Raw genomic sequence first — 23857 nt, 5'->3', positions numbered from 1 at the left:
TTCTTAAAAGCTCTCCTGATGGGCTGCTAAGCAGTCCTTCCTTTTAGGGACAATGACACACAATTCCTTAGATTTTATTATATATGATGAGGTGTGACTTCCTAGTAGATTGAGCTGTATGAATATCATTTGTATGGGTCAACCATAGTTGAATATTATCAACTGCATGTGGTTTAACCTAATAGCAATCAAGAAAATGAGTTGCATTACTAAAATCTGGTATAATACTACAATTTTCATTACATTTTCACTGATTTTTTGTATTATGGAGTTTTTTTCTTCTTTGGAAAGCTTAAGTAGGTAGACTTACAATCTTTTCTTTTACCCAAGTAGATGGTATTCAAAGAAGATTATATTGGAGATTTGAAATAGTGATGGTTTCGGACTCAGTGCAGTTGGTTAATAACTGAATTATACGTAGACCAAGATTGTGTGATCACAGTATTGGCTATTATAATTTACATTACCTTTACCACTAATTTAGTGACAACACTGATCCAGGTGGACTTAAATACCTGAAATGACGTGAATTGGCTTGTAAAGTATATTTTCTTTTGGCTTGCATTTTATTTTAGAGATCATTTGTTTTCATATGGTGGATCTTCCACAGTGGGTAGATTGTAACTATCTGACTTTTGTGTTTTTCATCTGGTAACAAAGATACGAATTTAGTCTGTGATCAAGTGATTTTTGAAATCATTTGAGAAAAGAACTGAAAAGACTTGAGAGGCAGTCTGGCATGATGGTTAGAGCACTGGCTCTAAAACCAGAACACTGGGGTTCAAAGCCAGCCCTATACTGTATTAGCTCTGTGATTTGGGTGAGTTAATTATCCTCCCCAGGCCTCAGTTTTCTCATTCATGTAATGGGTTAATAATAGTACCCTCCTCTTAAGAGTTATTTTGAAGATTATATGAGTTAATCATAGTAACTGCTGTATGTGTTGATAATAATTAAGCAGCTAAGTATTTTGACAACTCTTTTTTATTAATCTAGAAAAAGTCTAGCCTGAAATGTTTTCTAAAATAAGCCACTTATAACACTTGTCTGAAACAAGAGGAATTAGATACTAAAAATAGAGCTTGATTTAGCAAGTGTTTGATAAATATTAGTTTCCTGACTCCCAACACCTGGTTCTTTCTATTCTCCTCAAAAAGTACCTTTCTTGACTTTTCCCCCAAATCTTTGTATTCAGTTATCACTGACTTGAGTTTCAGCTAAGATTGTATCTTGGCCATACTCAAATCATTCTGCGCCTATCCTTCAAATCTTATTTTAAGCAGCACACTCATCCAACATTTTCCTCCATTTTGAAAGTATGAGAATATTTGCCAGAAGACTTAAAATATGTAAAGTTGGTGCTACACTTATTTGGGAAGTGATTTAAAAAAAAAGAAGTTGTTAAAATGTCTTTTCTAATGTTAAGACCCCAAAGTATGATTAAATCGTTCATAATTGTATTATTCAAGAAAAGGTAAGTTTCTGTCCTCAAAAAATTCAGTCTTGGATAACCATTCATTATTTGTTATCTTAAGGCAAGGAAAGATGTTGACTTTGGTTATAGCTGGTGCCAGGAATAAGGCATGTTTTGTTTCTCTAGCTGAACTTCCCATACAGTGTAACCTTAGGCCATTTATTATGAAATCATTATTCCTTCAGCTGAAAAAAAAATGTTAATTTTATCTGGGTAAGTTTGCAGGAGAACCTGTGTGTCACAGGTACTCGATATTACTATGTAATTTATATACAGCTTCTCTTGGTTGAAAACCTAACTAAACCAGAGGGAACTCCAAAGGAACATTTCCAGATTCTCAACTCCTCCAACCCAGGCCTGTTTTGTTTCCTGTTTCCTCCAGCAGTTAGCATGGCACCTGCTCCCAAGTTACTGCTCAGTAAATGTTTGCTGTCTGGACAGTCGAGTGAATGTTATCAATTAGCTAAGCATTGACAGTGTGAAGCTGAGCAAAGTCACATGACATCTCTCCACAATCTAGGGGGAAACATATTAACTAAATACAAAGTTATAATTATAATGAATACTTAGAAAAAAAGGAAAATGCTACTAATGGTACCTCTGGAATAGGAATTTCACCTGATCAGAATAGCCCTCTCTGAAGCTGTGCTGCTTAAAATAAGATTTGAAGGATGAATAAGGGTTGACCAAGAAAAAAGGGAGGTAAGAACATCCCAGATAGCTACAGTAGCATGTGCTAAGATCCTGTGGCAGAAGGGAGCCTGGTGAGTACAAGAAACTGATCAAAGGCCAATGCTGCTAGGGTGGTGAGTGAAGAAGCAAAAAGTTACAGAAGGGACTGGAAAGCCCATGGGACTACACCATACAGGGGCTCACAAGTCTTGTAAGGAACTCTGTCTTTCCCCTAGGAACAAAGGGAAGGGCCTTGAATGGTTTCACTCAGATTAAAAATAAAACTAAAATTAAAATGAGGGGAATAAATTAAAGTTTGCTATAATGGATGTGTGTAGGATACTAAAGACTTTGTTGTAGTTGGAACAAGAAGTGATATTAATTTGAGGTAGGCTGTAGGGGCACAGTAGAGGATTAAAGAGCTAGATGGATTTGAGAGAGATTTAGAAGACATATGGAAAAGCGGTGGCGATGCATTACACATGGTGGGTAAGGGAGTGAGAGGTGTCAAGAATGACTCCTTCTTCTGGCTTGGCTCATGGAGGGATTGTGGTGCTCTTCCCTGAGACAGAGAATGCTGTTAGATGATCATGTCTGCGAGGGGAAGAGTAGGAGTTTGTCTTTGGAGATGATGAGTTCCTTCTGAAATTCTCCTTCCTGACTTCTATCATACTATTTTTGGGAGTTCCCATTTCTTTTTCTCAGCTACAGTCTTCCTCAACTCCCCACAAGACATTTCTGTGCTCTTCCACTCCCATCCCACTTAATTGTTGGTACTCTCCATGGTTCTGACCTGAACCTCTGGCCTCAAACACTGTTCAATACAGCAGCCACATGTGGTTACTGAGCCCCTGAAATGTGGCTAGTCTAAATGGAGATGTGCTATAATTGTTAAGTACACATAGGATTTCAAAGACATGTGTTAAATAATAAATAAAATCATTAATAAGATTTTTATATTGATTATATACTAAAATGATATTTTGGATATATTGAGTTAAGTAAAATGTGTTATTACTTTCTCAGTGTGGCTACTAGAAAATTTAAAATTACACATGTGGGTCCTTATGTATTTCTAGTGGACGGTGCTGCTCTAGATAGTGACCCTGCTGTTGCCTTATTCCTGTCCACTTGAGCCCACAGAGCTGCTTACTGTCCCTGGAACTTTTCACATCATTTTATGCCTCATACTGTTTCCTTTTCCTGAACTTTTGTTCCTCTTCTTTTCTTCCAGATTGGATATGACTCCTACTTTTTTGGTTCAGAGCAAATATCTCCTCTACTATACGAAAATTTTCCAATTCCTTAAGGCGGAATTAAACATTTCTGCCTCAGAGTCTTACATCCTCTCAATATCTTTATTATAGCTAATTCACATACTTATATCTTCTTTTATATTCATTTGTTTCTCCAACCAGATTGTAAGTGTCTACAAAGTGCAGTCGTAATCTGATTTATGTCTATAATTATGTAACTAGGTACACAGTACCAGGGTGGTGCCCAATGAAAGTCTGGTGAATAACAATTGAATCTACACATATTAAACAGCTATCATGTGTTTAGCTGTGACTTAGATGTTTTATAGACAATATCTTGCATTCTCTCAGCAGCCCTACAAGGTAGATATAATTATCCTCATTTTGCATATGGGGATCTTGCAAAAGCCCAAACTGTTAGTAAATTATAGAGCCAGGATTCAACTAGATTGAATGAAAAAAGCCACGTTTTTTTTTCCTCTGTGATTATATGCATGCTGAAAAATGGATTAAAAAGTGATGATTATACCCCACATCATAAAATTGGAAAAAAATACTTGTTTCCTAAGATTATTAGAAGATTAAGTGACATAATGTATATAAAGTGTCAGGGCAGTGCTTGGAAATACTAGGTTTTATTAGACATTGGCTTCCTTCAATGTTGAGGCCCATAGCATAGGCACCCTTAATTTCTGAGGAAATGGTGGTTTTCCTAACCTCCTCAATGTCCCTACCTCTGCTTACACTCATATGGACGGCGTGAGAAACAGTCCCCCTCTAGGGCTATCCACTTTAACTCAGTCCTCTTTGAATATGCCTCTGATGGTTAAAGCAAGTGAAGTAGAGAAATAACAAGCTGCACTGGGGCCATTCAACCTCTCTCTGTGTGTTTGTGCTTACTGGTGAAGGTTGGGGTAGGAGTAATGGGCTATGCAGGCTTGGTGAACTTCCAGAAATCATTGTGAGTAGAATGCTGATTCTTCTCTTCCTGTTTACCCAGTGATGGTATATTACAACCAGGACCACTCCCTTTACCACCTGGGGAATCTTTGTAGGAAAGGAAAGGAGAACTATGAATGGGATAAACATTAATTGTAGGCCAGTGCTGGTCTATAGGCCTTATGTTAAAATGCTAAGCTCCTGAGAAATAAATTTAAGCAACTGAAAGGTGAAGATATGTTGAGCTGGGCCAAGGTAAGGGAAAGTGATTCCTCTATAACCTTCAGATCCCCGTGCCTTCTCTAAAAAAGCAGTATTGAGAAATCGCTCAATGGCTATTGATGCTTGACCAAAGCTAAAGGAAGCTCATGGGTTTAAGAGCAAGAAAGTTGCTTCCCCTATTAATTTTCCTGATTCACGTATTTCAAGTTAACAACAGAACCAATTCCTTGTCCCTATTTAGAGGAAACCTTCTCACCAACCCGTGTTCTTGTTTGTTTTATATCAAGCATACAGAATATACTAAGTAGGGCAGAGATTCCTCTACTTAAAAAACTCGAATTCTCCTCTAAATATATACTATGTATATATAATACAATACAATACAATACAATATAATATAATATAATATAATATAATATAATATAATATAATATAATTAATATGATATTTAAAGGCCTTCTGATCCATTACAGAACCAAACCATATAAAAGGGACAGGGAATGAATAGAATAAGGAAATTAGGGCCCTATGTTATTATTATTTTAATGGTGTCTTTTATTTCTTAAACTAGTTCTTTGTGGTTAGGGACAATGTCGTAAACTTCTCTGTATTTACTTCATTACTGCCCACAGAGTAAGTGCTTGGTGTTCCTTTGCTGAGCGATGGAAATGGTCACCCACACCCACACGCGGTATAACTGACAAGATTGTGGCACAGGACGTTGTAAGGAAGAGTTTCTTTGAAGTGAAAATTTGGAGTCTCAATTAGGAAACTGAATATTCTCTAGCAATTGAACTTTGAGATCAAGAAAACAGTTTCACATTTGGGAGAACCTTTATGTCTGATATTATTTGTGGAGAAATTCCATGGCCAAAAACATGTGACAGATAAGGATGACAATTATCTGGCTGCACCAGAAAATTTAATATACATGGAAAAAATAAGTACAACTTTGGATCTTAAAGGGAAAACTCAAGTAGATTAATCTCTCTGACTGACTTATACTTAAAAGAAGGAACTGAAGCTACCTTTAGATCCTACCCACTCAAATGCCAAGGCACCTTAAACTCTCGCAATCAACTGATTTTGAGACAGGTTTTCTTTGTTATGATTTTGGGCCTGGACATATCTTTTGGGGAGCTGATTGACTCTGAACCTTCTTCTTGTTCTTTTTCTCCTTCGCTATTGATTAAAGTCCACAGACTTCCTTAAAGTAATGCCCTTCCCAAATCAATAGGACATTGCTTTGGTTACTAAGAGTCCTCTTCAAAATCACAAGCCTCCAGGGAAAACTGAGGCTTTAACATTGGTGAAAATTCTTTTGTTCTCCTCAATCTGGAGAGGATTTGTCTCAACTTCTTGTCCCATTTTACTGTTGCTTAATACAAGGTTGAAGACGAGAGAAGTCTATTAAGCTGGATGAAATTTTAAATAGCAAGGATTTGTTAACTTAAACACGAAAGTATTCAGAAATCTTCCTTCACATAAATTAGAGGTATGTGTATACATGAGGAACTAGAAGGAAATGCACCAGAAATTAGTAGTAGTTATAGACAGATAATTTAAAATTTTCTGTGTGTGCATGCTTTTCAATAGATGGCACATTTTCTGTAATGAAGATATATTACTTTTGTAAACAGAAAAAATTTAAAAAAGAAGTTGTAATCAATAGCTGCTCTCCTTTCCCCTATCAACATGCCACATAATCGGAAATATGAGAAGCCTGCAGAGCCATGTTCTGGTGGGTGTTATTGAGGCGTGAGTTTGGGCAGGCCACGTAACCTCTCTGGGACTCAGGTTCCTCTCTCATGAAATACAGAAGTTTGAGTACCTTGGTCTTGTTCAGCTCCGTGAAGTTTGAATTCTAGGATGGGCCTGCCACAGAGCAGACTATTAATTGAAAATGCTTCTGGCTTCTAGTAACAGACATCTTGATTAATTGTGGCTTACACCATAAGAATTCTTGTTGTTTCCTAAAAAGAAGGTTTGAAGGTAGGTAGCTCAGTGAGGTTTTGTTTGATCAAGTTCAATGAGGTTTTTTAGGAGCTGGGGCCCTTCAAAATGTTTTTCTGCATTGTCCTCTTCAATGGTTGGCATTCATCTGTAAGACTGTTACCTCGTGGTTACAAGATAGCTATCATATCTCCAACTAGGAAAGAGGAGACAGAGGCAAAAGCTTTCTCTTTGCACCTAATAACGTCCCCATATCTCATTTGTTGGAACTGAGCCAAAGGACCAACCAGTGGCAAAGGGAAAGGAGATTCCAGACTTGCTTTGAACCAATAATAATTCATCCTACAGCCCTAAGTGTAAAGAATAACTTTCCATTGACACGAACAGGTCAGAGATCTAATAGCAGGGAAGGAAAGAGGAGAGGGGATTGTCATTAGGTAGAAAACAAGTGTGTCTGTCAGAAGCACAGAATCAAGGTCTGTTGAGCAAACAAGTGAGGGTTGTAGGATCCTAAAATCTTTTGTTTTCGTGGGCCTCTTCTTCCATAAAACAATGTTAAAAATTATATATTACAACTGAGTTGGCATAAAGAAAAATTTAATCCAGACTGAATTCATTGTTATATATACATTATTTTTTTATTATGTTATGTTAGTCATCATTAGCTTTTGATATAGTGTTCCATGATTCATTATTTGTGTATATCATTATTTTTTATTTTTTATTCCTATTTTTAACATTAACATGGAAACATTTTCATAGACCCTAGATATTGTGCCTGTTGTATCCACTGGTTAATTCAACCCTGGGCCTATGTTGCCCTTCCAACTGGATTGTAAAAACTTTGAGGGTGGTGACTATGTCCTAGATTTCACTGTTGCCCTCAAAGCTCCTACTGCATCACTATACATCTAAGAGCTGTTCAACAAATACTGTTGAGTTGACCTGATGTAGAACTGTTTCTTCCTCCAGGGTGAACCAGGTCCCCCTGGTCCTTATGGTCCTCCAGGAGCTCCTGGTATTGGACAACAAGGAATTAAGGTAATGATTCTTGTCTTTTTCCCCATCGATGAGTACTGAGTTTATTGCAGGGGTTGGGAAAGCTGTGATATGAACTCTGCTCAGCTTTGCCCCCTAGACACAAGGAGGCTTTCTGTAGAAGGTACTTACAGTCTGGGTGCTTGGACACTGGGGCAGTTACCACAAGTATAATCAATGTTTGTTTGTTTGTTTATTTGATTGGAATGAAAAGTTTGTCTTGCCCCCAAATACCCACTCTCCTGTTCTGTTGAGTTTTCATGGAATTTAAATGTTAACATACAAAAGTGATATTGGGACATGAAACATTTTAACATATGAACTATCACCTGCTCACCTTAAAAGAGGATAGAGGGGCAGAAACCAGAAGGACCATAATGCTGCATAGATAAGTGTTGATAGCAAGGCTTGTAGGGAACTAGAAAGTACTGCAACGCCCTACACCCTGGAGTGCTCTGCGTCACGCAGGATGTCACAGAACAGAAGGGCTTATTTTAAATGGCTTTTCTATGTCATTGGGACAATAAGACTTTGGTGCAGGACTAAAACAGAGAGCAGTAGAAAACAGGCAATTCTGGGGTCATCAAGTATCACCACGACGGCATTGACACAATAAGCGTACTGAGACTCCAGGGAAGGAGGAGTTTGTATTGGCAGAGTGATAGGACAAAGATTCTGAAGGAGAGGAGGGGTGCAACAGAACTGAAAGGAGAGGTAAAATGGAATAGAGTGGGGACAAGGAGAGGGTGGCATTCCAGGATGGTGGTGAGGGGGCAGGGAACAGCACAAGCATTGTTAGCTTGGTCCTCTCAGTAACCCAAATGCATTGAATGCAGTCCAGCCTGCCAGTGCTACACACACAATGGCGTCTAAAGCTAAAAGTGGTGCATTGCACTTACACAAGAAGGGATGATGAGCGTTTTAGAGTAATTTTTTCACTTAAATTCAAGCTATTTCTCCTCCTCCAGAATTTTTTTTTATCTTTATGAATGTGAAAAGTTTGACTATTTTGGAATATATCTGTGTTGAAATCTCCAGAGTATCTTGTGCTATGTTTATTCTTTATTTAAAACCTCAAACTTTCATTTGATTATTTCTTTCTCTTAGGGGGAAAGAGGTCAGGAAGGAAGAACAGGGGCTCCGGGACCGATTGGCATTGGGGAGCCAGGCCAGCCAGTAAGTAGCAAGATATTCTAGATGGAATAAAAAGGACAAATATAGTTTTTATGTGCCCTTTGTGATTAGACTAAATGGTTACATTAAGTCTATCTTGCATCTTTTGGGATAACAAAAGACAATAAATATACAAGGGCCAGATCCAAGTATTATTTTTTATGACACTTGAAATAGACACACACACACACACACACACACGATATGTATAACTGGCTCTCTCTTACTGAAATTTCTTACAAGATTAATCAGTTTGTCCAAGAAGGAAAGAGAACTCATGTGTCAAAATCTCCTAGGAGATAGGAGAACTGGATTCAGTTATAGTTTATAACTGACTTTCCTGGAACCATGAGAAAATCATTGAGAATAAGGGTGTTGCCCACTACCTAGTTTATGGGTATACTCTAAAGCTGGGACTGATGAAGGTACACAGGTAATACCTATGTTATTTGCAGCTTCTAGCTTATGTAGCTTTGAAGTTTACTATTTTTGCAGAAGAAAAAAAAGTATTTCTATCAAAAGAGATCTGGAGAAGAAATGAATAAAACATGACTATCCTAGCATAGAAATGCTCTTAAATTTTCAAGTAGTCATTATTCTCCCAGAAAAGAACAGTAAGTTACTCACTGAGATACACATAAAAAACAACTGGATTGGATCAGAAGAATTAATATTGTTAAAATGTCCATACTACCTGAAACAATCTACAGATCTGATGCAATCCCTATCAAAATTCCAGTGGCATTTTTCATGGAAACGGAGCAAGCAACCTTAAAATTTGTATGGAACCATAAAAGATCCTGAATAGCCAAAGCGATCTTGAGAAAGAACAACAAAGGTGGAGGCATCATACTTTCTGTCACACTTGCTGATTTCTAAATATATTACAAAGCTATAGTAATCACAACAGTATTGTATTGGCACAAAAACAGACACATAGACCAATGGAACAGAATAGAGAGCCCAGAAATAATTAATCTACAACAACGGACCCAAGAATATACAATAGGGAAAGGACAGTCTTACTTTAATAAATGGTGTTGGGTAAATTGGACCACTATCTTATACCATACACAAAAATTAATTCAAAATGGATTTGAGTCTTGAATGTAAGACTTGAAACCATAAAACTCCTAGAGGAAAACATAAACAGTAAGCTCCTTGACACAGGTCTTAGCAATGATGTTTTGAGTACCCAAAGTAAAAGAAACAAAAGTGAAAATAAACAAGCTGGGATTACATCAAATTAAAAAGCTTCTGCACATCAAAGGAAACCATCAACAAAATAGAAAGGCAATCTACTGAATGGTAGAAAATATTTTCAAATCATATATCTGATAATATCCAAAATATATAAAGAACTCATACAACTCAATAATAATAATAAAAAATCAATTAAAAGACAGGCAGAAGACTCGAATAGATATTTTTGCAAAGAAGATGTACAGATGGCCAATAGGTACATGAAAAGATGCTCAATATCATTAGTCACCAGGGAAATGCAAATCAAAATCAAATTGAGACATCACTTCACACCTGCTAGAATGGCTATTATCAAAAATATACGAGTAACAAGTGTTGTTGAGGATGTGAAGAAAAGGGAACACTCTTGCACTGTTGGTGGAAATGCAATTTGGTATAGCCACTGTGGCAAACAATATGGAGGTTCTTCAAAATGTTAAAAATAGAATTACTATATGATCCAGCCATTTGACTTCTGGGTATTTATTCAAAGAAAATAAAAACACTAGCTCGAAGAGATATATGCACTCCTGTGTTCATTGCTATTTATAATAGCCAATATAGGGAAACAGACTAACTGTTCATTGATGGATAAGTGGATAAAGAAATTGATATATATATACCTCACATATATAATTGATTACTATTGGATATCTATATTGATATATAGATATAATGGATTACTATTGGATATATATAAAACCAATATACATATAATGGATTACTATTCAGTCATAAAAAAGAATGAAGTCTTGCCATTTACACCAACACGGATGGGGTCTGAAGACATTATACTAACTGAAATAAGTCAGAGAAAAGCAAATACCATATGTTCTCTCTTATATGTAGAACCTTAAACAAAAAAACACAAACCAATCCCATAGATACAAAGAACAGACAAAATCAATTTTTTTTCTATATTCTAGTAACAGACACATAGAAATAAAACTTTAAAATATATTAACATTTATAGTCATTAAAAATAGAAATACTTGGGTAAAAATGTAATAAAACATGTGTAGGACCTGTATCCTAAAAACTACAAAACACTAATGAAAGAAGTAAAAGAGTATTTGATAAATCGAGAGACACACCATGTTCATGGATTGAAGACTTGACATCATAAAGCTGTTAATCTCCTTAAATTGATATAAGTTTTAATACAAGTCTTTTTAAATATCCCAGTGAGTTTTTTATAGATATGGACAAGATTATTTTAAAATGTTTATGGAAAGTAAAAGGAACTAGAATTGTTAAAAGCAATGTGCAAAAAGAAGAATAAAGTTGAAGACATGGTTTTATTCACATAGCTATAGTAATCAAGATTGTGCAGTTCTGGCAGATCATAGAAACACGGTCAGTGGAATAGAACAGAGAAGCCAGACATAGACCCACACACTGATTTTTTTATAAAGTGCAAAAACAATTCAATGGAGGAAGGATAACTTTTTCAACAAATTGGATATCCATACACAAAAAAATGAACTTCAATTTAAGTAAGTTTCACACACACCTTTTTAAAAAATCAACTCAAAATGGCCCATAGATTTAAATGTGCAATGTAAAACTATAAAACTTTTGAATAAAACATAAGACAAAATCTTTGGGACCTACAGCTTGGTGAATGTTTCTTAGACATGTTATGAAAAACATGATCCAAAAAAGAAAAAAAAATGATTAGTTGGATTCCCGGAAAGTGGAAAATGTTTGTTCCATGACTGTGTTAAAAGGATGAAAAGACAAGCTACCGATCAGGAAAAAGTATTTGCAAACCCACATATCTGACAAAGGATTTACACTGAGATTGTATAAAGGGCACTCAAAACTCAATTTAAAAAAATCTAATTAGAAAGCACATATTAGAATACATATGTGTGTACTTTTTATACACACATGTATATATACATGTATATATACATATACATATATATATATTGAACTTAAAGATTTTATTTGAGAGAGAGAGAGTGTGTGTGCATGAGGTGGGGGAGACCCAGAGGGACAAGCAGACTCCCCACTGAGCACGGAGACCAATGGCGGGGTGAATACAGCCAATGTGGGGCTGGATCCCAAGACCCTGAGATTATGACCTGAGCCGAAGGCAGATGCTTAACCAACTAAGCTACCCAGGTGCCCCTGCTTATTGAACTTTTAACATGTGTTCTTAGCCAACAAGCTTGAAATGTCATCAGAATTGGCACCTGATCTTAAAAATACTACACTGAACATAGACTTTTTTTAGAGAGAGGGAGAGCACACATATGGGAGTAGGGGAGCACACATATGGGAGTAGGGGAGCACCGAGGGGCAGAGGGAGAGAGAGAATCTTAAGCAGGCTCTATGCTCAGCACAGAACCTAGCTTGTAAGCTTTATCTCAGCTCTAATTCTCTCCTCATTTTCCACTGAGTGAGCCAGAATCCTTGCTCCTGGTTCTCTATCTTAGATTTTCTAGACCTACTTCCACCACACAACCACACTCTTCTACCCAGGACAGCCACAGCGTCAGCTTCTATGTGCACCCCTCCAGGGTTCCGCTGTCTTTTTGTTTTGGAGCCCTGTGATTTCCCTTACTTATTATTATTTTTTTATTTTTGGACCTCCGCTATGCCTTTAAAATTCATGGTAAAGAAAAATTTGTATTACTTGCCTTTTTGTTTGTAGCTAGAGAGTTTTCATAATACTGCTAGAACATGAAGTTCTTGTTTGTTTGCTTTCCAAGCCACGGTTACACAAATCAGAGTGACTCTGCAGTCTGTGGTTTAATTGGGAACTGAAATCATAACAAAGGTGGGACAGATCACAAATAATGTATGAAAACGTTTTGCACCAAACTGTCATAAGAAAAACCCACACTGGGAGGTTTTTAATTACTTGGAAGTAACATAAAGACTTACCTTGGGACTGAAAGACGTTCTGCTGAAAGTCCTTAATGTTTGTTTCTTTGTCTGAATGATTTCAAGTGGTTTCAGGGTTTTGTTTTCGTTTTTTTTGTTTTTGTTGTTGTTGTTTTTGTTTTTGTACAAGGATATTCTGAGCACTGTTAGTAAAAAATATCCCCTGAAGTAGAACTGTAAATACTTTGAAGTTAAAAATTACATAGATGGTACTGTTCAAATATTATGGGCAATTTTTATTATTATTTAGCATATTTCTTTTTATTTTATTTTATTTTTTTTTTTATTTTTTTTTAAAGATTTTATTTATTTATTCGACAGAGATAGAGACAGCCAGTGAGAAAGGAAACACAAGCAGGGGGAGTGGGAGAGGAAGAAGCAGGCTCATAGTGGAGGAGCCTGATGTGGGGCTCGATCCCAGAACGCTGGGATCACGCCCTGAGCCGAAGGCAGATGCCTAACCGCTGTGCCACCCAGGCGCCCCTAGCATATTTCTTTTTAATGCTTGCAATGTATGGTAAAACCACTTTTATCGATTATCCACACTAGTGAGATTATTAAGAGAAGTAATAAGATAATGGATAATCACATTTTATCTCATTAATGTCTCAAATAAAGCATTTCACTGATCAGACTGTGTTAACTGAGAATTAGATTCCTTCACTTTTTTTTTTAATTAGAGGCATTCATGAGAAGTCAAATAAGTACACCATAATTATAATTGGTTCTCACGGCTTTTGAAAAGGACACCATGAGTTTTTTCTAGAAGCATTTCTGTCTTTTGAAAATAATCCATCGGTACTGTTGTAATGAAGTGCAGTCCATCTAACCCACCTGCTCTCTTAGCCAAGCAGTCATCTTCCATTCTGTTCAACTGGAAAATATGAGAGTGTACTGATGTTGTGGAGTGTTACTCCAATTGTTTATGGTAATTAAACCTTGGATCACTGCTTTTGAAAATGCCTTTAAGTGATTACAAGTATTAGTTCTGCATTCTCAGCAGCTTGGAACACATGCTCCTCAGAGCCACCATTGTTTTCACTCTCACCTTGGCTGGTGGACTCTAGAAACGCAGGGATGGAGGGAAGTTTCGGTGTTTTGCTGTGCACCAGCCCTCCCTCCATATTGCCATATTGCCTACTGCAAACCATTAACTCTGAAGCTACCTTATTCATAAACATGCCCTGAAGGGACATTCTTCGCAATCACAAGATTCAAGTAAAATTATTTTGATAGCAATAGCAGATATTTTTTGAATGCTCAGGATGCAAGAGCTCAAAGTCTCTCTGATCTAACCCTTATATTAGTACCTGTGGTTGAGGTAGGTACTATTGTTACCACTGTTATGATGAGGACACGGAACTTTAGACAGATTACATTCTTTGCTGGAGATCACGCTGCTAACACACAACAGAGCTGGGACTTGAACCCTGGTCCATATGACACCACAATATACTTTCAATTATCATGAAAGACTGTAAGCTCTCTGAGACAAGGGAGCAGGTCTGTCTCCTCTTCCTAGAATTTAGCACAACGCCTTGCATCCACTAGGCATTTGCTGAATGAATGGCAAAAAAATAGAGTGAACTGGAAAAAGACTTCTTTGCATTTCATGTAAATTGTGTTATTTTCATTTATCATTGGGAAAGGGGAATATTTTGTCAATTTTTTTGTTAAATTACATGATGTTAACTAGGCACTTGCCTTTTTAGTTTGCGATCTAGTTTTCATGCTTATATTTATTTTTCCTCTAGTTAATCACTCTAACATTAGAGCAAGCTGTCATGGATATTAGTTTTTTGATTAAGGTCTTAGGATGTTAAAAGTTAGGTTTCCCATCAGCATAGCAATTTAAATAGATTTAAATGTTAGCTTTTTCCTTTAATTAAAGTCTTTATGAAATTGGTGATGCATAAATACTGAAGAAGACAGTCTTTTAAAATATACAATATTTAGGGAAAGGCAAAAAAAATTAACATGGGATGCAATTAGCTTTCTTGTTTACAGATCTGTAACTATGATCAGTCACTGATCAGCAAATGCTGCATCCTACATCTGCTACCAGGCTTCAGTAGAAAGCGCCGCTCAAATACCCTGGATTATTGCATTTTGAGCCCCCAGATCGTTTAGAGTGTCTGCACTCTGCTGGCTTGGGAGTTTCTGGGCAACTCAGTAGACTTTATATCATCCTAGTTTCGCTTCCCTGCCAAGGAAGCCCTAATTATCTTTTTAGATCCATTAGAGGAAAAACTCCAGTTTGTGTTTCTAAGATTCTCATTAGTTCCTTTTTTACTTTGTGACCTTCTGTCCAAGAATAAAGAGAGGGAGAATTTGTAACCTTTTGAAAATTCCTACTTCAAGTGAATATCTTGCTGTTGTCTTTTATTTTTCAGTTAGTATATTTCCTGCCAGTCCACTTCAAAGCTTGAGACTGTTGTTCTCCTTCCCTCCTATGAGAAGTTTTCACCTTCTTGAGTGCCCTTCTGAACACAGTTTACCTGGACTTCTTAATTTGAATCACTGAGATCGAAAACCATGCTTCCCCTGAGCGATGCTATCAAGATTCCCATTTGCACATAAACCTCCAGTGGATTCAAGCAGTCCTTGAAAGAATTCAAGTTTGAATCCAAATATATCAGGATGCAAATTAAAACATGTATAAACAGAATTCAATGCTTTAAAGCAGCTGTGCAGTGATTTCTTCACAGAGCTCCCCTGATATTTTTCAATTATTTAATCACTCTGCAACCTCCTCCAGACCACACAGTCCTAGATTTTTAGACTTTCCTCAGAGGATTTATTTCCTAATCCTTATTCTGAAGCATCACTTAATTTCCATTTTCCTCTAATTTGAGGACACCAGAATAGAACATCTTCTGCTAATCAAGTTGAACGAGCAATGCAACTCTACATTACTACTATCAGTGTGGAGTTTACTAGAAGGATTCCCACTAATAACTTAAGTAGGGCTATGTCAGCGCATCTGGTGTGAACCAAAATATAACCATCTCTCCCTTCCTTCCTTCTCCCTTCTCTCTCCCCCTCCCCCATTCTTTCTCTCTCTTTTCCTGTTCCTCATTCCCTCTTCTCCTAAACAGGGTCCCCGTGGTCCTGAGGGAGTACCAGGAGAGAGGGGCTTACCAGGAGAAGGATTTCCAGGACCAAAGGTAATGATACCTTCTGTACTATGAAAAATGCTTTGCCTTGCATGGTCATGATTTACAACTTAAAAAAATGTGTCCTAGCCAATTATCAGAAGTCAAGTATTTTCCTGACCATCTTCACCATATTAAAGGAATATGTAAATTTTCCCTCAACATGAAACTATAGTGAAATTTGCAATTATAAATAACTAATTGATGGACTTTTACTTTACATGATTATTGCATATGAAAGGAGAAAACGCTTAGTTTGTAGTCATTAAAGCCATCGTGATAAATAGCATTTTTATGTCCAGAAATGAAGTTATTGAACATAGCTACGACAGAACCTTACTCACAGCTTTGTTTTGTGAAACACAGACAGGAAACTAATAAACCAGTTTGTAATCATATTGTCATTAGTATAATAAGAAAGAAATATGGGTGGGAGGATAGAATGGGAATTACCTTGTTATCATATGGAGAAAAATGCTAGGAGAAACATACCTTTTACTTGGCAAGTGAGAATTTAATGTCTCTACTGCTTCTCATATATAATTCTTGGCACTCAAGTTCCTCTGCACCAGAGGTTGGCAAAATTTTTCTATAAAAAGCCAGATAATAAATATTTTAGGCTGTGTGAGTAGTATGGTTATCTGGCACAATGACTTAGCCTCTGTTGGTCTAGCATGAAATGGTCTTCAACCATGTAAAAATGACTGAGTGTGGCTGTATTCCAATAAAGCTGTATTTACAAACAAAACAAAACAAAACAAAACAAAAACAAAACAAAAACAAAACAAGCAGTGGGCCAGATCTGGCCAATGGGCTGTAGTCTGCTGACTCCTGGTCTAGGCTGTTTCCCACCATCTACCAAAGGCCACACAGGGAATGATTTTCCAAGACTCTTTGGGCAGCATCAAGAGCATTTCAGAGTAAGCAAGAATATATCTTGGGTTCCCTTTTCCTTCTTTTCTAAATTCTTTCCCCACAAACACACGTGCATGCACACACACACTGCCCAGAGAACCACGTGCTGTTTTCTAGGTGTCTTAAGAATTTCCACTTCAGCCATTTGGTCAGGTCACTAAGATCTGGCCTTCTCACTCCAGCCTCATGCTCTAAAATATCATCTCATTCTTATCCTCTTCCACCACAATCAATATTCTCTTGTCTGTGAGAAACCTGAATCTCGGCTAGAGGGAAATCAATGAGCTAAAACCTAGTTCATACTAAGTTATGAGTGACTGCTGGGTTGAATTTTAACAGAAGCCCTCATTAGCTAACAAACTTTAATTTGTCATCATCAAAGGACATAATCTGTAGGATAAAGGGGACATTCCTAATGCCCTGACCTAACCAGAGTATCACTATCAGAAGACAGGCCAGCAGTTTAGTGCTACCCTTCAGAAAGTTTTATAATACATAATTTCTTGATTTTTTTCGGTATATAGTAAATTTCTCTTTATGCATAGTCCAAACAAACTGGGAAATTCAAATAGCCTGAGTTATTTCTCTTTATAACCTATGGGGGTTTTTAAGATAAATAAGTAAATGAGAAGTGAATAAGTGAAACACTAAGAAGGATACTGTGGGCGAGTCTTAGTGACAGGTTCCACTGTATGTAAACATGATACACCCTTACTCATAATAACCCACAGCACTGCAGAGCCCTGCCTCTCCTCACGGAAAGAAGCCATTAATTATATTCAGTGTCACTTTAGGGACGACTTATGCAATTATACTCTGGGGTAATGATCAGAAGAAGCCATTAGTCAGAATACTTCAGTCCCCAACCAGCAGGGTCAATGCGAGTTTTCTTTATGTGCTACTTGGGGCTACTTTACAATGATATAGAGTAAATTATGAATAAAGTGGGACTTGAAGGTATATTTTCCCTTTCCCAAGGTTTCTTGCAAGTGTTCTTTGATTTTACTCTGGGTTTAAAAAAAACTAATGAAATGAATGCTATTCCTAATTAATTTTATGGTTTATTTTTCACACAAATGCACACAATGTTATAACTTCATTGAAATTACATTACAACCAGAACTAGTCACATAGTTCATGTGACTGTAGAAGTACATCCAAGAAGATTTTCTCTGAATCATTTTAAAACTAAATTTTCAATGAACATTTGTAATTTATGATGTAACACATTTAATAAGTAATTCAATACTAGCAAGTATTAGTTCATATACTACAATGAGAGACAGATTTTCATTGTGTGATGGATTTCATTGAGCAGTGTTAAGGAAATGAACGATTGGTTCAGTTTGTTGTACTATATGATTACTTAGGTCCCCCATTTCCAGATATTTCTATCAGGAATGGAGCTCTTTTCCAACTTTAATGATGCTATATATGTGTTCTGTTTGGACAGATTCTTTCCTAAATTTTAAGAGTATTAAAGCTATATATTTTTTTGCAAGTTGCAAATTTTCACATCAGCGAGAATTACCCATTTGTAATGAGCAGTGAATTTAGATGCTTTGGATGCTTCAGCTGTTTTTAAATCCTGATTTTTATTAATATACCGATATTTCTCCCACATACTTTCAGGGTGAAAAAGGCTCTGAAGGACCAATTGGCCCACAAGGATTACAAGGCCCGTCAATCAAAGGGGACAAGGTACTGCATCTAGGGTATACAATAGGAAAGATGTCAATAAAATTATTTTGTTCATTGTTCTTTATGCATGTACATTTATGAACTGTATTCAGCCTAACCACCATATCACACAGGTATCCAGTTAATTATAAATCCAGTATATGCAAGGTATATTATTATGTAGGGTGAATTATGATCTGAAATATCCCATCGCGTTCATTTACAGTAATGTCTCATTTATTTGGGTTTTGACTTCCAGTAAAACTATCTGCAGCTAAGCAGCCGAACATTAGCAAAACAGACTTCTTCTTAGTAAAGAAAATAGTTTTTAAAAATGTATTGACTTGACCCCGTTACCGAACGTGCATGTCCATCCTTAGATATTCACTCAAAAAATACCACCTTAAAATGGGACTAAAATAGGAGAACCCATTTAAGCAAGCTAGCACTGCTGCCCTCTCACAAGGACCAAGAGGGATCCACCCACAGCTGAACGAAGTGAGGTCTATAGATTCATTGCGGTGCAGGAGACCACAGACCATGGGGAGCCCATCACTACTCAGGAAGAAGAAGAAAGATTTTTTATAGGATTTGGGCTTGTGTTAGGTGATTCTGGGAAGTGTCTAAGAAGGTAGGAGTTGGCTTTGGGTTTAATGCTGTTAGGAAATGAGGTAATTTTAAGACTGCCTATTTTAATGACTCTTATCTAGGAGGTGGGAAAAGTGGAGTCAGGCTTAGCGGTAATTGGTAAAAAAAAAAAGTAGCAGTCATTCATTTTAGCTAGTGTAGGGGGATGTTTGATCATTTTGCTGGGGATGGGTGGTTTGGATGCTGTTTTTTTTGTTTTTGTCTGTGCTCAGACATGACTATGGAGCACTCTTGCGTTTATCTTGGTTCATGATATCGAATGGCCATATCTGACATTATTCTGTAAAATTGTTTATGTTCCATGGTCCACCTGTCATTGCTTTTCTTTTTCTCACTAGTTCCCAGTTTTCTTTAAAAGAGCTGCAGATTATACCCAGATTAGAAGTGGTGGTGAGGCTGGTGATAGGAGCTAGCTACAGACCCGTGGGAAGGGAAAGCTGCCAGAGACGGAGAGGATATAAAAAATGTACAAAAAACAGAGACCTCATATCAATTTGGAGTCATTTATATGTTAATCTCTAAACATATCATCACAGTATATATTATATTAATGATTTATATTCATGATTATCTTAGGTGTTATGTTTCAATTTTGAATTACTTATTTCTTTTATTTACTGGTAGCTATCTCTTTTAGATATCTGTATTTAAATAGCAGAGATACTGGTAAATAGTGAGTTATACAAATTGTAGTTGTAATACAATTCTTGGTTCAAATAGGTCAGCTCCAGCTCCAAAATACCCTAAAAATATGTAAGATTTTTTTTTCTTCCTTTGGAGCAGTGAGAACTGAATACAACAGATCTATTGTTTTATGAGGTCAGTAAATTAACTTTTTCAGGTGGTGGTGTCATGGCATTTGTGTTTTTACATCTGGAGCTCACACAGAGAAAATACATTGAAATATCAGACATTATCACATAGTAATTGCGAGGCTTTCATTTGCTACTCCCTTGCCAAATCCTTACCCTTCCCCCTTAACTCTTTTCCTATTCTTTTATATATAATAATAGATTCAAGCACTTTGGTGTCTGTAATTCAAGTGATAAGATAAACACCCATGATAAAAGCTCTCAAAATATATATTTGGTAAAACACAAAGAAGTGGTTTTGATACAGATATTAAATGTAAATATTAATGCACAAAAGAGGATCCTTCTTATGTGTTCATTGAATATTTGCAGAATAGTGGTTATGAGTGGGTTCTGGAGTCAGAGAGAGTGACCTTGAATCTTGCTTCTGTCATCTAATGGTCGTGTGACTGGGGCAAGGTACTTAACCTCATCTGGAAGACAGGGATGCCTACTTTCAGAGGGTTCTTGTGAGGATTAAGTGAGACAAAGCATGAAAAGCATTTAGCGCAGTGCATGCCCCATGACAAGCAATCCAATTCTGAATCAGAATCCAGCTCTGAACTCGAACTTGAGTCCATTACATTTTTCCTCCTAAGATATTTATTTACACTGGGGGTTGACACAAAGTAAAACACTAAGAAGCATATTCCAGGACATGTCTCAATGACAGGGTCAGCATTCTTTCTTTAGTTTTTTACACAGACTCCACACCCAGTGTGGAGCCCAACGCAGGGCTTGAACTCACAACCCTGAGATCAAGACCTGAGCTGAGATCAGGAGTTGGATGCTTAACAGACTGAGCCACCCAGGCACCCCTAATATTATAAGAAGTATGATTTAATGATAACGATTTTGTTCATAAAAACGTTTATTTAGCCCAGGCACTGGCAAACTATGGGGCTGGCTGCTATTCTTACAAATGCAGTGTTTTTAGAACACAGGCACATCTGTTCATTTAGGTATTTGTGCAACCAAAGCAGCATTCATTAGTTATGACAGAGACCTTAGTATGACCCTCAAGAATAAAATGTTTACAATCAAGCTGTTTAAGAGCAAGTTTATGGATCCTGATGTAACCTAAATACAGCTGACATTTAAATGTCTAGGACACCTGGCTGGCTCAGTTGGTAGAGCATTTGACTCTTAATCTCCGGGTTGTGAGTTCAAGCCCCAAGGTGGGCATGGAGGCTTCTTCTAAAAATTAAAAATAAAATAAAATACGCATCTCGTTGTCTTTTTGCTATTCTAGATGTGCCAGGCATCATCCTCGCACTGGATGTTTGCTCTGCTTGGAATGCTTTTCCTTTGTGTTTCCACCTGGTTCTTTCCCTCTCATTGACGCCATCCCTGGCCACCTTGTGCGAAACTGTAGCTGTCTCTCCATTCCCTGATTTATTTTTCTCCTTAGCACTTATCCTTATTTGACATATTATTTATTTAATTGATTTATCTTGTTTACTATCTTCCGTTTTTCCTACTAGGATGTAAGCTCTGTGAGAAGAGAGAGTTTTGACTGTTTAGGTCACTGCTGCTTTCCCAGTGTTTGAAACAATTCCTGGCACATAACAGGCGCTCACAAGTAATTGTTGAAAGACACAAAGAATGAATGAATGATAGTGTTCTTCTTACTGATAACTCTCACTTTGTTTCCCAAATTTATTTCATGGAAGGAAAAGGTTAGGTTCTTTAATTTTTTTGCATTTACCCTAAGGTAAATGTAAGGTAAGGTAATTTCTTAATTTTTAAAATGTATTTTAGCAAGACATGGAGGGAAAAGGTATTTAGAAAATTTTCAAACATTTCTCTTCAATTTCTCTCTCAAATCCTGATTTTCTTGGACCCTATAAATATTAGACTTTAAAATATTTCTATTATAATCCCAATAGGAAGTGTTGGTGTCATTATAATAACCATTTAGGAATTCTTGGTCCTTGTGAGAAAAATGATGGATAAACTGGTGCAAACAGTCACCAATTTAGACAACACAACGAAAATATCATTCACTCTTTTGGCAAACTTGAACTGTAGGCTGTTTAAAAGAAATAGAGTTTTCTTACTTTTTATGTTTAACCCTTTTATGGTAGAAATAGATTTTAATTCAGCATAATTCAAGATTAGCGAAGTATGAAAGAATGAGGTTTATTGTTATATTTCTGACTTATTTTCTGTACAGGGGGATTTGGGACCTGTGGGACCCCAGGGACCAATGGGCATCCCCGGAATCGGGAGTCAAGGGGAACAGGTAATCAAAGCTTTCTCTCTTTCCCTTCAGTACAGAGCACTCTGACCCAGGCCTGGTGGTCACTGAAAGCCAGTCCTGCAGCCACCTAGGGGTGTACTTGACAGTCCAAGTGCAGTGGAATATACAACCAAAAGTGAATGTAGGGAAGGGAAAGATGGTTCTGTGAGATTTTATTTTTTAGAACTTCCAAAGAGTAAAAAAATAAGATGTGTGTTTCTTGGAGCTGTGACTTTTAACATTAATGCTTAATTAACAGGATAAGAGTTTTAGAGTGATTTTATATTCTTAGGCTTCCTTAGGCACCCCGGTTTATTTATCTGCTGGCCTGTGTGTTTTCCCCTTGCGGCTTTGCGAATGATTAAATCTCACTCTCTCCCCATGCTAGGAGAGTAGTATTTCCCACCCCCTAGCCATGTACCAATCTAGAAAAATATTAAACTTAAAACAAGGACCAGATTCAGAGGTAACCCTGAAGGGCACCATTCTTGAATAGAAGCAAACCACAGGTAGGGTTTATAAATGACATTTGGCCTCTCTTGGTCAGACGGAAGGAAAGCTCTCGGAGGATGTCTCTGCATTCATGGATCCAACTGCTTCCAAAATCTTCTGACCATAACTTTTGGAAAAGCTGGGCAATTTTGTTAGATCTGAATAATATAAAGATAATGTAACAGTACTATCTACCTACAGAATCCCATTTAATCAAAGAGACGAACAAATCCAAATTTATGCTGACTGTCCTCCTGCACAGAAAGCAGCCGATCGGTTTGACTCAGATTTATGATTAAGGTTTGAATTATTCTGTTGCCTAGAGAATGAATAGTGCTTCCCTTATCTAGGAGAGTGGGAAAAGAGGATTAAAAGATAGATAATTCCAAATCTCATTGTTGACATTAACTCTTGAGTTTATTTCTAACCATCTTGAAATTAATTAGTATTTTTGTTGTTAATCCAAGCAACAACAAAGTTGGATATCACTCCTTTTCCCATTTCCTTTCTCTTGATAGAGATCCTAGTGGTATTTGTTCTTTTTACTGATAACTCTCACTTTGTTTCCCAAATTTGGAGGATTAAGATACAGGAGAAGCCAAGATAAGTCTGTATATAAATGTTTAGATAATAATTAAGAGCTGGATATTTTGATTACGCAAGGATTGTGGTTTGACTCTGGGACCAGGCCATCTCAAACTTTGCAGTTTACTTGCTGGTTTCAGCCAGGCTTACGTTCTGATCCTGGAAGTAGTGGCTGGACAGTCCCGGGTCTTGTGGTCCTGGTGCTGAGTCACCACTATAGGGCTGAAAATGAGGTTCAAAGAAAGCCAAATCTTTCCAGATGGCCTGCGAATTCTGGACCTCCCACCTCCAACTTCCTGTTGCCTTTAATGCTGGTTCTTGGTGGGGGTTGTTGTTCTTTAGCTTAAAATAAAAATCTCTTTGACTTTTTTTGTTTTCTCACTCCTTTCTCTCCAAATTTCCAAGAGAAAATCATTTTTAAGCGA

General features: G+C 37.0%; 1 protein-coding gene across 4 annotated transcripts in view; it reads left to right on the top strand.

Moving 5' to 3' along the window:
• The window catches only part of COL28A1 (collagen type XXVIII alpha 1 chain), a 158517-nt gene that overhangs the window by 37056 nt on the left and 97604 nt on the right, over positions 1 to 23857 (top strand). For all 4 annotated transcript variants that reach the window (XM_034668093.1, XM_034668089.1, XM_019800270.2 and 1 more), the window contains exons 12-16: positions 7489 to 7557; positions 8662 to 8730; positions 15963 to 16031; positions 18567 to 18635; positions 22290 to 22358. In XM_034668093.1, coding sequence (XP_034523984.1) covers positions 7489 to 7557; positions 8662 to 8730; positions 15963 to 16031; positions 18567 to 18635; positions 22290 to 22358 — 345 coding nt within the window. The remainder of the gene's footprint in view (positions 1 to 7488; positions 7558 to 8661; positions 8731 to 15962; positions 16032 to 18566; positions 18636 to 22289; positions 22359 to 23857) is intronic.

Source organism: Ailuropoda melanoleuca, chromosome 1 (assembly GCF_002007445.2).
Source record: "Ailuropoda melanoleuca isolate Jingjing chromosome 1, ASM200744v2, whole genome shotgun sequence".
Lineage (NCBI taxonomy): Eukaryota > Metazoa > Chordata > Mammalia > Carnivora > Ursidae > Ailuropoda > Ailuropoda melanoleuca.
The sequence above is the reverse complement of the archived record's forward strand: the minus strand, read 5'-3'. Positions and strand labels throughout refer to the sequence as shown.